The sequence below is a fragment of the Anopheles marshallii genome, chromosome 2, assembly GCF_943734725.1.
Source record: "Anopheles marshallii chromosome 2, idAnoMarsDA_429_01, whole genome shotgun sequence".
Taxonomy (NCBI): domain Eukaryota; kingdom Metazoa; phylum Arthropoda; class Insecta; order Diptera; family Culicidae; genus Anopheles; species Anopheles marshallii.
The window spans coordinates 25,653,480-25,667,081 of record NC_071326.1 but is presented as its reverse complement, the minus strand read 5'-3'; the positions used below and the strand labels follow the sequence as shown (position 1 = coordinate 25,667,081).

Genomic DNA, 13,602 nt, shown 5'->3' with positions numbered 1-13,602 from the left:
TCAGCAAACTGTGGGAAAAGTTTGGACGATACTTAACGATACCAACAGTTTGTTGTGCAAATATTTAGACAGTGAAGCACAACGAGTGTCGCCCGGTGTAATGGTTTAAGCAAACGCGAGACGCAGGATCTAATCCAGCGTGCGGACCCAGATGAAGAGGGTTTGAATGTAGTCTTTTGGCTAATAATAGCGGCACGTCAAATTCGGCTCTGGCCAAACCCTAAAACGTGCAAAAACTGTTGCGCAAGAGGGGACGGATACACGGCGTGCATATGCATAGCATAGGTGACGTATACAGCTTAAGGACCAAACAAGATGAAAAGTAAGTAGTGTAAAGAAAATCGTAGCTTGCTAGCTGCAAACCCGATGTCCCGGTGTTTGGCGAGAAAGTTTTCGTTCGGTTTAGTTTTAGGGATTTGTGCTGAACTATCGGGACCGGTTACAATGAACTGACCTACAAGTTTTGGAAGATAAATTAGGAAGTTTCTGTTTCTGTTTCTGATTGGAACCAGTTTCGAATGTTGGATTTAGTAGATAGAAAAGGGTTTAACGTTCAGATGAAAAGGGGTTTTAGAAATGAGAAACTAAACGATTAATAAGAGCAAGGTTGCTATAGCATGCAATTGAATTGTTCGGATTTAAATTTTAACAGTACTGTCTTAACAACTTTATTTGGTTAATTTATGAGAAATTCCAATACATTTAGTTGAAGTGTCATGACTTTATCCAATGTGTATTACGGCTTGTGGAATTGTGACCCTTTGTTACTATGTTGGCATTTTTGTTGACAGCTTAAAGGTAGCTGTAAAATGCCTGTAGCATCGGTTTAGATCCAATGGCCGAAAAACTCTAGTGAAAGGTTTATACAATCTTCTCTCGTGTTCGCAGTTGCTCATCATAAGTTGCTAGAGTCATATGAAGTATGCGGTTTTTCATGATGGACCTATTTCTCATTGATAGTAACGATTCGCTTAAATAATGGTTCGATTTCATTACGTTTGTCCAAGGCTTTTCAGCCTTGGCTAGCTAAGGCTGGAAATTCGTTCATGTCGAACTCAATCAACTTTAAAGCTTCTTTCGAATTCAAACTTTTTGCACATTGATGACGCTGAGACTGTTAACATGCCGCAAACAAGCATCAATTATGTATGCGTTCTTATCGACATTTGTGATGCAAAAATTATGCTTTCTTGGATTATTATTAAAACATTTCAAAGAGAAGTATTTTACAAAGAAACATTGAAAACAAAAAAAAAACAAGTAATGGCAAAAAATGAACCCTGCGTATCACTGACATCTCGATTTCGATCCCGCATAGAAACAATAATTGCTTCAGAGTGATACTTTTATTCGTATCGAATAAGGAACGTATCGCGCGATGATACCCATGCCCATATGCTGACACAATACAAAACCTCATCCTTATCCGCTCCGATTGAAGGTTCGAGCGTCTTATCGACCTATTTCCTTTCCGTCCCTTGCCGCCAGCTCAACGGTTCGGTGCAGGTCGACAGCGAAGGCGTAGTCACGTTTGTGGAATTCTAAATCACTTTCAATTTGTCAGACGTAGATCTTCTGCCGGGCGGATGGAGTGTACCTTGTCGGTTCGATAGTGATTGGGCATTTTAGACGTGGTGGTGATTTTCTAGATTGCTTTTACTGGCCAACCGAACCGAACAGGGGTTGATGTCGAAGGTTTTATTAAATTGAACTAAGCCCCACACGGAAGTTCGTATCGGATGAAAAAGTTGCTGTAAAGTGAAAGATAAAAAATGATAGCAGCTTGTCTAAAAATGTGATGAAAACATGCGGACGGGGAATGTAGTGAGTTGTTTGGGATGTGTTTACGGAAATCATTTACGCATGACTGGTTGCACATACCCACGGGAACGAGGCGACGCAATGAAGTACATTCAAATGTAAATGCACAGCGTATGGAAAAAAAAAGCACTTTGCTTGTACAGGGAAATTCTCAATCTTTTGTTTGGTGAGATGGACGCTAAAAAAGTAAATGAAGATACTGCACAACATATTTTATGAATGACAGAACTGCTTTCACGCTATATATCACTTGGTTCGTATGCAGTGTTTATTTCGAGTAGCCTTGTTAGTACATGAATCAGCTTCCAACCGGCAGCCTTATACACCTGTAAAATTATGTAGAAACGTGTATACACAGTATGAATAATTGCATTGTTTATTGTTTTACGTCAGCGAAATTCACATCAAACTATTTTCAGATATTTACCCATAACCGTTCCATCAATAACTGGCAAAAGTATAACCGAACGCTTTTATCACTTTTTCCCCTATTGATGCATACGGTCATATAGGACGGGTCGGATGCCCTCACTATATGGCCCCGGAGGTGGTGGCACGGCGTGTGTACGGCAAGCCGTGCGACGTGTGGGGCGCTGGCGTGATGCTACATGTTCTGTTATCCGGTCGTTTACCTTTTCACGGATCCGGCAAACGGCTGCAGGATGCCATCGCTCGGGGACGTGTCATGGTAAGTGTGGTCGGAAGATTTAACCCCCTTTTAGCCTTCCCCAGCAACACCCGGCACCGTTCGATCGGTTCGTGATGTCAATCGGCGCGAAGGATGCATCCCTGGACGAAGATTTGGTGGCTCTCGAGGTGCTATTTATGTACCGTGCGGATAGAATTTAATATAGCATGCAATAGCACGGTTCCGACATCCCTTTCAATGCCGGGTTTAGCGATGTGTCCTTCGGGCGTTTGGCACCGCCGAACAACCCTGGCCGCTCCAGTGGAATATCATATCATAACGAAGACGATGTGTGTCTGCGCTCCCATTACAGCTGGATACACCGGAATGGAAGCATGTATCGAGCAATGCGAAAGATCTAGTACTGAAGATGCTTGCGCCCAATCCCATCAGCCGGCCGACAATAACGGAAATTCTGGATCATCCCTGGATACGGGTAAGTTTCCTTCCCTTTTTCCGTTTGGATTCTTCCACTATGTGATGCTAGAGTCGCGTTTTTCACATTGATATGGTTTTGGTGTTTTGCAGGATCGTGACAAACTGCAACGCATTCATCTCGGCGACACGGTTGAGGAGCTGAAGCGCTACAACGCCCGCCGCAAGCTGAAAGCCGCCGTCCAAACGGTCGCCGGCGGTGTTGCGATGGATCCCCTGTGCTGTGCGGATACCGACTCAAGTGAGTTAAACGGCGAACGGCCTTTTCGATTTGATCCCTTACGATGGCGAAGGAGACAGGGCTAAAACCTTAGAACGTCATGTCGTTAGATGTATCACGACTGAACTATTATCGTTTGAATCAAACAAGCTTAGCGGCGAGTACCAGAGCACCAAAGTGCCCTTAAAGTTCTACCGACTCGTTCGTGCTAATTTTAAAGCTGCATTGGATTTAACTGCAGCAAACTTTTTTGCTTATTATCAGCATACAAGATGTGCTATCTCTCCGCTGGGATGGTTCGCTTTCACCAGCACAAACTAACGACTAATTAAAATGCAATTGAACTTCCTTTTTTTTGTTGTTCGGGGGTTGCCTCCTATGCGGTCTTTTGCGAGGGCTCCTTTACGTGTTCGGAAGGACGGCAACAATGCATAACGAAAGAGCGTGACATGAACAGTAATCCAGTGTGGTGTTGAAGGGAAACTCGTCTCTAAACACGTGCGAAACCTGGGGTGAAGGAAAACGAGCGAATAAAACAAAAAGACCTCCGCACTTGCCTTTGGTGCCCATCCACCCTCCCCGATGTTGGCCTCCCACTTTAATGGGTCTCGGTGTCTCGTGAACTGTAGTGGTGTGATGTTGGTGATTTTTCGTTTTGCGGTACGCCGGTGGGTGGTGGGCTGGAAACATCAGCCGCTAGCGACATGCTCGAGTAGCCGAATCATCTGGTCCTTCTTTCTTTAATGTTATTGAAATGGCTTGAATGTTACCGGAACGGTGACACTGTGCAGCATACACAGCCCTGCGGTTCGTCGCTTCGTGACTGTGGCTTAACGTCGCGAGATGACTTGTTGCATTGCCTTGCTCGGGCGGTAATGTTTAGTGCACAGTGCTTAGAGTTTACGCTCACCCGTACTCAGTACGTGCTAGATTGTTGGAGATATAAACGTGTATCGTGGAAATGTTCTGTCCATTCCTGTATATGTGCGTGTGTGTTTGTTTTTTTTGTGATGCTGTTGCAAAATGGACGTTTTATTACCGACGACAGGCTGCTGATGTTGCTACTGTGTGTTCGAGGGTGCTGTCGAACGAATGTGTCTAAATAATGTCATTTGATTGGATGGGTTTTGACGGGGAAAAGGGACAATAAAGACGGGCAATAAAACATATGGGTTTATGAACATACTTTTTTATTATTCTCGTTGCTTGGCAATCATTGAAAACAATTGTTTGAAGCCGGCATAAGATGAGCACGCAACACACGACCAGTCAAATCGAATCGGATTGATTTTGAATTGGAAGGAAAAGTGACATACGCCGGTCATATGAAAGGCATTTAATGGGGGGAAGTATAATTTTAATCGACGCTTTAATGTTCTCGTTTTAAGCGTAATTTAGTATCTTAATTTCGGTTTATTTTTTTCTTTAGTAGCTATCGGTTCAGATTGCTTCGAGAGCAAACGAGAGCCATACATACACACATATTGATTTCGCAGTTCTCTTTCACGCTTATTGTTTGGTATTTTCTTCTCGTTCTTTTCTTCCCTCACTCACATTCGTGCCCGCCCCTTCCATGCTGCAATCCTCATCATCAACCCCATCGTCCTTCTGCATCGACAACCGACAAACATGTCGCACTGTCAAAATCTCACCCCCCAAACCGCCGACTTAATGGGTAACATATGATGGGGTGGCTGCAGTGGCCATTGGTACTGCATCGGAAAGCCTCAACGAGTGGGCCGACGAGGAGGCCGGTCTGGAGGCGATCCAAAAAATTCTTGACTCATTAGACGATATCATTGCTTTGCAAGATGCAAACTGCGATCCGGATGTGCTGGCCGGGATGCTGCGCGACGTGAAGCTGCACGAGCTGTTGCAGGTAATGCCTTCTGTGCCAGGGCTTCCCACCAGGGAATTCGCCCCTGTATCTATGTGTGTGTCTAGTCTAGTAGTTCAGTAGTTTATGGCGCGTGTGTTCTTGTTCGTTGATGCTTCACTCGATTGGTATCGCTTTGTTTAGTTTGCCGTGCGGTCGTATTTTAGAAATAAAATGTGGACTTAAACCTACACGGTCGCACGACACGAGATCAAGCGATGCCGGATTTCCCTTAAGTTATTGATGTTCATTATGTTGATTTTATTCTAACTTTTTATCTCTTTCTCTTTCTTTTTTTCGTTCTGTGGGTTTCTTTCCCTCTCCCGAATTTGTTTACCATTCATCACGTTTTTGGCTTGCTCATGGCATCAAACGATACACACACACATACAAAAATGCGCTCCATTACGCAATAAACAAACGAAAAATTCATCAAACCACTCGCACTAAACAACCCGGGGTCGATCGAACCGGATACGATACTCACGCGTGACCTGGTTTGCACCCATTGCACTGCGGGCTTGACGCTGGTGCAGTTGTTCGATAGAATCAGTAGTTCGGTTATCAATCCATCGCGGGCCCCACCGGGAGACGCCATCAGCCGCTGCCGGGATGCAATCGATGCCGTCTCATCCACCGCGGGACACAAGTATGTGCGCGAAAGGTCGGAGCTGATCAACCTGCTAGGATCACCACACATTCAGGTAGGTCGACTGGTACGCCGGGTGTAACCCACTCTGCGAAGCAATGTGTCGGGTTTTCCCGGTGTCCCCATGTTCGTCACGTGCTGTTACGCGCATTTCATTTGTGCCTATCGCCTGCGGATTATTCAGTTGCGTGCAAATGTGCTTTTGGTTGCATTTCCTACCATCTCGCGTACTATCGGGTTGCATAGAACACTGTCTCCAGCACCCAAGGGACAAGGTGTTGTGTGAGAATATACGGGGGCCGGTTTTTCCGCACAATGGTCGTGCTTGCAATTTTCCCGTCAGGCGTCACCAGCGTCGGAAGCGAGATCGCCGGGTTCGTGGTCTCGATAGGAGCGCTTTTCGGTGCAAGGGCCGTGTCGTGTCGCTTCGCTATTTGAATTTTGCGCAGGCGCATTTGCCATTTTGCAGCGCCCACCAGTGACCGGTACCGGAATCGCCAACCAGTAGCTTTACGATGCAGAAAGCTCAGACTAGCCGGAGCTTTTTCGTGTCGGATGCAGGCAGTTTGGGTTTGTGTCGATAGTGTACTAGCTCGAATGTGGGAAATTCGATGCCGTGGCTTTTTTGCCTGGCACGATGCTATCCGGTTCGACACATTTTCATCGATGGTTCTTACCCTACCCGTAAATTCACCTCTCCCCGGTATCCAGCAGCTTGTCAATCTGAAATAAACGTTCATTTTTCATATCTTCTTGGTTGTTCGGTTTTTGTTGTTGTTGTTGGTTTCGACTTAGATTTTATTATTTTCCTTATTCCGTTTGATCCCTCCACACCGTGTAGGCCTTTCTCATCTCGGCTCACACGCTTTGCTGTTTTTGGCGATTCGCGTGCGGGTTTTAGGGCTGTGGATGATGTTTAATTAAATTTTTCTAATTATATCATCCTGTTCGGCCGGAAGTGGGCATAATCCCTGTGCGTACTGGGTTGTGTGCGTGTGCGTTTATGTATTTTTTCATCCTAGTTTCCCTATTGCTTAAACTCCGCAGCGAGAAGCCAGTTGAATCGAATTCGCGGCTGGTACGGCTTTGTTTACATTGTGTTTAAAAAAAATATGAAAAATTAAAAATGTGAAACGACATGCAGCAACCGGAATGGGAAACAAATTCGAAACAAACCAAACCTTTTTCTAATCCCTAAAGTTATTGCGGTGGGATTCAGATAAATCAGGGATTGTTTCTGGCTGGATGGAGATGAATATTTGCCGGGCGGCAAGCAAACATTTGCGAAATAATATATTAACCAAAGAAAAAACCAAAATGGAAAACTTTGTTTAATGCCAAATTGAACAGCGTTTAAAGTCGCATTTCATAAATTTACACCGTCCCGAATCGCATTAAATCTAAACATTCTTTTTGCTTTAAAAAGTGTACGCACAACTTTTTAATGAGGAATGTGTCAAGAAACTTGATTATAAGTGACGAGCACGTAGCGTTCCCAAAACCGTCCTTGGGGAGGGACATGCGAAATAATGCCAAATTAAAAAGCGAAATGTGTCTACGATTCGCAAAGCTAATAAAACTTACCGTCCAGGTCGAGTCTAGGAGGGAATCGGTAAATCATGGGATGTGCACTTAATTTGTTTAGTTCATTTAAAATGCTAAAGAAAGCATGAAGCGAGTAAAGGATATACATACTATTAAGCAAAAAGAATGCCGGAATGTTTGCTTTCTCTGGCTTATCCAATTAAATAAATGATAGTTTACCCTACATACCGTTTAACGAGTGTAGATAACAAATCAGCCCACGATACCGAAATGTGTTGAATTGTACAGATATTTAAAGTTCTGCCACTCGTTCGATCCTTACGGTGATGCCTGAGATGCATGAAGATGCCTGAGATGCATGAAGATGCCTGAGACATGCTTTCCGCTGGGTGAGATTTGAATGCAAAATCACTAGCTTTGTACCGGAAAGGCATGTTCGATACATCCGGTGCGGCATCCTATATGTACTTGTGTAGCGCAAAACGAGACGATACCGGGTAGCCAATCCCGACATACCGTGCCGGGTTGATGCTTAGCCGATAAGTACCAATGCCATTGCCAGATGGCACTGGCGAAGGTAGTGGAGAGAAGGAAAAAAAAAACCCAGGGAGTAGGTTTTCTTTTGCCGTTGCGAATTCTCGATGCCTTTTCCAAAGTCGATTTTTCATGCCCTTGTCGGGTGGCGTATGGTGTCACCTTTCTTGAGGAGGAAGGTCAGCAAATGCGTGACAGTGTGTCTAGTGTATGTGTGTGTGTGAGAATAGCGTCGGGTTTTTAGTGTGCGACTCACCGTAACACGGGAAGCACAGGTGTGCAACAGCTGAGCCGGGTGCTAGTTTGATTCGTGGAAACGGCCACGAACCTTCCAAAGCATTGCCACAGTCACAGCTCGGGTTGCGGGTGCTATTTGTTTTGCGCGTTCTGCACTGCACATTTGGCGAGCAGCAGAATTGAAGATTTAAGTCCCCTTTCCCGAAACGTCGAATGGACGCATTTGGACGATGCAAAGTTAAAACGATTGTTTCCAGGTCAGTTTTTCTGCCGTATTGCTCCGGGCCTAGCTAAACAGCTATTTAGTTTCGCTTCATGTCGTGTGGATGAATGCAGTACAACAACCAAACCAACAAAAAAAGGCTTGAATTGGATACCATCGGAAATGTATCCAGACAGCCCGGAATGGGTATTCGTAAAGCTTTGACATGGAAATGGAACAAAAAAGAGCTCCCTTATCCTGTGTAGCTTCAAACGGAATGTCCATTTTTTTTTCGCTCTGTGCAGTATCATCTCGGTGAAATCCGGGCCAGGATTATACGGTTATGCTGTGAATGAATCTTACGTTTTTGAAATTTTCCTCGTTGGCATGATTATAGCGAACCGGACGGTTTCGTTCCTTCCAGTAGAGAGGCGGATACTTTACTGCAAAAAAAAGGACTCTACGTCTAGAGACTACGGATTCTTTCCAGATTAATATATCATTCATTATGATTAAATATTTGACTATTGCTCGCAGTCATTTTAATATATTTCACTGCACCTTTAGTGGCTAATGCTGGTGCTTGCCGTGATTCACTCGCAGCACCGAAGCTGGCGGGAAAGGAAAAGATAAAATGAAACAGCCAAGATTCAATGTGAAGCATGAAAGCACCATTAAGCGGTTTTTTGGGTACGTTCAGCTTTAAGGCAAGGAGTAAGATTTTTTTTCCCAGTGAAGTTTCGTCAATTTCGCGAATCCGCCGGGTTTGCTGTTTTGTGGGACTAATATGCTGGCAGGCTCCGTTGCATCACTGCACAGCCCTTACACAGTGTGCTGTTGTTGATGGGTGGCGTGCCGCTACAGTAAGCCAATTCTCGTGCAACATCGTATCGTGTGGACCGGGTGGACCGACCGACTGCATGAATGTGCAGAACGGGTGGATGACTTAGAGATTGTGTATGTTTGGCGAAGCTGGTGAGCTGGTGAGAATGAAAAAAAAAACACATCCCTATAAACAGGGCACTGATGGTTGTTTGTGGAATCCATCTCTGGAGCGTTTGCTATTAAAAAATGAGTCTGCATCTTTCCACGTCCACTGGTGCTTTGGGGCCGTTTCTCTAGCGATCCGTGAATGGTTCAGCTTTCATGTGCGGCATCTGGCCGTTCCTGCCGGTCGCACCGGCATATATACACCGAAGCAATCTAGATCCTGCGGAAGCTAAACATATAACTCGGCGTACCGCATACCGCACACTGGCCGGCTGCAACACGCCCCAGTGCGCACCGGAGTGCCGTTAGCTGGATTATAAGATTCTGTCGAGTTGACTTGCATGTGATGTTGCCACTGCCACTTCTTCGACATGCACGATTGCATTTGCGGTGCTGCAGGCACTGCCCGCGACGCGTGCGGCAAAGGGCAGTGTATTTTCTTCTACTGTTGTCATACATATTTCGTGTGCCACTGCTGGGTGTTATTATGAATGCGAGAGTCCTCTTCCTGCAATTCATTCGCCATCAAGTGCAACACACGGCTGGAACGTGAACGTGTAGTGTGCAGAGCGTATGTAGGTGAAGGTTTTGCAGCGTTTACGCTTTCGTTTGCCCTCGTTAGGTTCGCCCTTCCGGTCGACCCGGGGGACAGAAAAGCAAGAAAAACAAAAAGAGCTCACTTTGCTTACGTGGCCAAGTGTGTGATTGATTATGGAGTACGAGAAGTGAGTGGATTTGATGGCTTCTCGGGATGCGGTGAGGCATCTTTTGGGCGGGGGGCTGCGAAAGAGTTTTAAATGGTTTCGGTGCAACGTTCCAGTGTGACCCGCTTCTGGTAGAACATATTTGCATAGCGACGATAAACGAGGATGTGGTCGAGATTAAGGCGAGAAAAAGTATGCTGGATACAAACGCAAAAATAGCAGCGTAAAATATCGTTCAGAAAGAGAAATAAGTTGAATGTGTTTTTGATGATATTTGGAACGCAGGTATAGAGAAGAAACCGAGATGATAAATAGGGATATAATTCTCTTCTTCATTTGGTTTTGTAGTGAAATGCCATCAAGCTGTGCGTTTTAGCGAAAGCTCGTGTTAAGCAAAAAAAGAAGATCGTATAGTAAATGCAATTGTTGTTCATTGGATGTCACGGCTAGCGTGTATACAGTTCTAGCAATTTAAGATCGAATGAAGAGTTGTTTAATTAAATGTATCTTTGAGATTTTTTTTTTTAGTTCAAATTTGGTGCGTTGTTTTACGGTTTGAATGCCATTATAGAAGCTGGGGTGTAGCATTGAAGTCCAAAAAATGTCGAACCAATCTTTCTAATTTCGTAACTTTGCATACTTTTAGGCGTTGATGACGCGTTAAAATACCTACGGGAATAAAGTCGATTGGCTAAATTGGTGAACATTAATCTAAAGTTATGGTAGTAAAATCACCTAAATAATCAGTAAGAGCCATTCGTTTTAATATACTCGAAACAAAAGTACGTTCATTATTCCAATGCTGCTACCTTACGACCTGAACGTAAAATGCAATTAGAGCTCTACCCAATTGTGGTAGCCATAATTAGATCAGGACTTTGCGCTATTCAATTTAGTAAAGAGTTATTCGTCTCGCGGTTTAAATAATCAATCGAAAGCTTCAGCTTCATGTGAGGAAAGGGTTTTGTACATCTTGTTGTTGTTGTTTTTTTTCATACGCCACAAGTTGCTATTTCTGCAAACTCGTCTGCCCCGGTGGTAGTTAGAAGATAGTTACGCGAATGTTGACTTTTCATCAGAGTTCGTTAAAACTGAAGTGGTTTCTGTGAGGCAGTGCCGCATGATTGTTGAGCTGCTACTTACAATAGATTTTACCGATCCGTTCGAAACTCAAACGGTAGTTTTTGAGCAGTAGTTCATTTGCTACGAGTATGGTACAGTGTGTTGTTTGTTCAGTCACCACAAAACCCCGGACTGTTGGAGCTTTTACCCCACACGGGTGATCGGTTAGCGGTCGAAGTTTGAATGGGGCTTGGCGAAGAGAGTGGCGATGGTCCATTTTTACTACACCCATCCATCTATGCAAGCGTATATTAATTGCTTGCATCAGCCGGGCGAATTAGTTTAACCCCGACACAAATGGAGATTGATTCTTGTGTGGTCGGGTAGCGGCATATAGCGTCCCCCGTACCGCGTGGCCATTGTTTGCCGTAATACATCTTTTCGTAGCACTTTCTTCGCACTTATGATTTCCTTACGCGTGGCTAGCGCGTTCTTTGGCGGTAAACTTTCCACTTGCTCATCTGATGCTCAAGGGGTTGTTGCTTGCACCGGCCGGGAGTTGTGCTGTTGTCGGAAAGTTCGAACCCATTTTCCGCTCGATGGCTGCGAGAGTGTTCGTAGCGGTGGAATTGGAATTGATTTGAGTTGAAGTTCCGCTCCACCTCGCCGATGGATCCGGTGAAGTGACTTTGCAGATCCCGCATTGACTTGGTAACGCGTGGTTCGTGATCAATAGCAGTGAACCAGGGGTCTTAAATCACTGCCGACGATGGTAACTGGTTAGGTATATGGGGAACGCTGCCCGCACCATTGCGAGGTTCCGTCAGATGGAACGCGAACCCCGTAATACAGAAGTGTGACAGTGTTATACTCTTTGTCCTATTCATGTTCCGATTTTTAAACTTATAGACTGTGTTCATGTTGAAAGTTGTTGTACCATTTTAGGAAAGTTGTCCCAGCGACACGCTCTGGCTGGTTTTTGGAGTGGTCATGGTTTTTCGACGGAAAACATTTTTCGCCAACCCATTCAAACCATCTCTTGCACGGAAGCTGAATAACCGAAATAGAGCTGCCAATGTCGGGTAAAACGTGCCGGAAGACAGCAACCGTACCGGATGGCCGAAATGGGGGAATTGGTGGGAGCGGGAAAAAGTTAGATGACAGCATGGAAGGTTCGCTGGCAGGAGAAAGGCTGCCGCCGTGCTTTTGAAAACTTTTTGTTCGGACGGTGTTATTGTTGTCGCTTTTATTATCATTAATGTTATTACTGTTGGTACCACCAATAAGGCAACGCTGCAGCGTTGGCAGCAGCAACAATTCGGGTAAACTTTTGCAGCGCGTATTTCGCGTGGTGGATGCTCGCATTATTGAGTGACAGTTTGCGCCTGTACAGAATACAGGGACACCGTTTACCTGTTCTTCTTTGCCCTAGTGTTTACTTCTGTTTTCACCTTTTCGTAAGCGTTTAGTAGAGTTGTAAAAGTTGGCAAGATTTCTCCTGAGAGTGGTTCCATAAGTTTTGCCCATTTTTGTAATATTCTCAAGTACGGTTCGTGACGGAGCAAATGCACGGTGCACCAAAAGCGGTAAAGCGACGCACCGAAGCTGTTGTGCCTGGGTTCAATCCCGTGCATCGTGTTCGCTGGTCGCTTGCCGACTAGTTCTTTAGCGTTTATTAGTCCCTTTGGGTGGTTTGCACCTAACTTCACGCGCTCGGTGGATGTTTTGCCGGAAGTACACTTCTTGGGTTTTGCGATGGTGACGAAGGAAAGCAACTTTTTCGCCAGTGCAGCGTGTGGTAATGGCAGAAATATTTTTACGCACCACCGATGCCGTGGTACGGTATCGAATGAATTGCGGTTGTCGACCGTAACCGTACCCGGCGAAACCACACGATGGACCGAAATGGAAGAGAATGCAGTGCTGACGCTAGGACGCTGGGGAAAAGCTTTTCAAGAGTCGCTTACTTGAGTGAAGTGCTGCACTTCGGTTGTGCTGTGCCCGAGGTAAGCTAGGTGTATTCAGTTAGTGGGAAATGTTCAGTTCGACGGTTGCACTAAATGATGCGCTTGATTTTCGGGATGGGGTTCAACAAAGTACTTTTGAAATGAGAAAGCACAGAAAAATAATCAGAAAAGCATGAAAAAACCTCGCATACATATTGGTTTAGCGATGTAAGTGTTATTCATAATTAAGAGTATAAAAGCGACGCAAGCAATTATTAATCATTTTGTCACATTTCGGTGGTTTAATAGCAATTAAAGTAGAATGAGTGTTGCTATGCGATTTCTGTTTTCCTCTCGATTGTCAGTCATATGTAGATATTTTCGGAACATTCCGAGTAACCCGCTGACACGGTACCACAGCTGGCAACGTTGTGGTATTCTGAGATCAAAAGTAGCAATAATTATTGTGTATGTTGAGCTACATTTCTTGCGAAAATTCAAATGAAATCACCGAATGGATCGCGAAAACTTCAAATGAAATCGATTGTTATCAATATGCCTTTAATTTGTGCGCTTTTTTTAATCGTTACTGATGTACCATCAGTAACCGCCATGATTGATATTACAGTGTGAATAATAAAATTATTGAAAGATTTATTTTTATTTTATCTGGCTCTTCTGGTATCTTGTATC

At 44.6% G+C, this 13,602-nt stretch overlaps 1 protein-coding gene across 1 annotated transcript in view; it reads left to right on the top strand.

The window, feature by feature from the left end:
- LOC128717471 (peripheral plasma membrane protein CASK-like) overlaps positions 1-10,565 on the top strand; it is a 50,628-nt gene extending 40,063 nt beyond the window's left edge. Inside the window, exons 6-11 of the mRNA XM_053811444.1 lie at positions 2,334-2,509; positions 2,823-2,945; positions 3,038-3,185; positions 4,865-5,043; positions 5,577-5,744; positions 10,548-10,565. Coding sequence (XP_053667419.1) covers positions 2,334-2,509; positions 2,823-2,945; positions 3,038-3,185; positions 4,865-5,043; positions 5,577-5,744; positions 10,548-10,565 — 812 coding nt within the window. The remainder of the gene's footprint in view (positions 1-2,333; positions 2,510-2,822; positions 2,946-3,037; positions 3,186-4,864; positions 5,044-5,576; positions 5,745-10,547) is intronic.
- Positions 10,566-13,602: the final 3,037 nt, after the last annotated feature.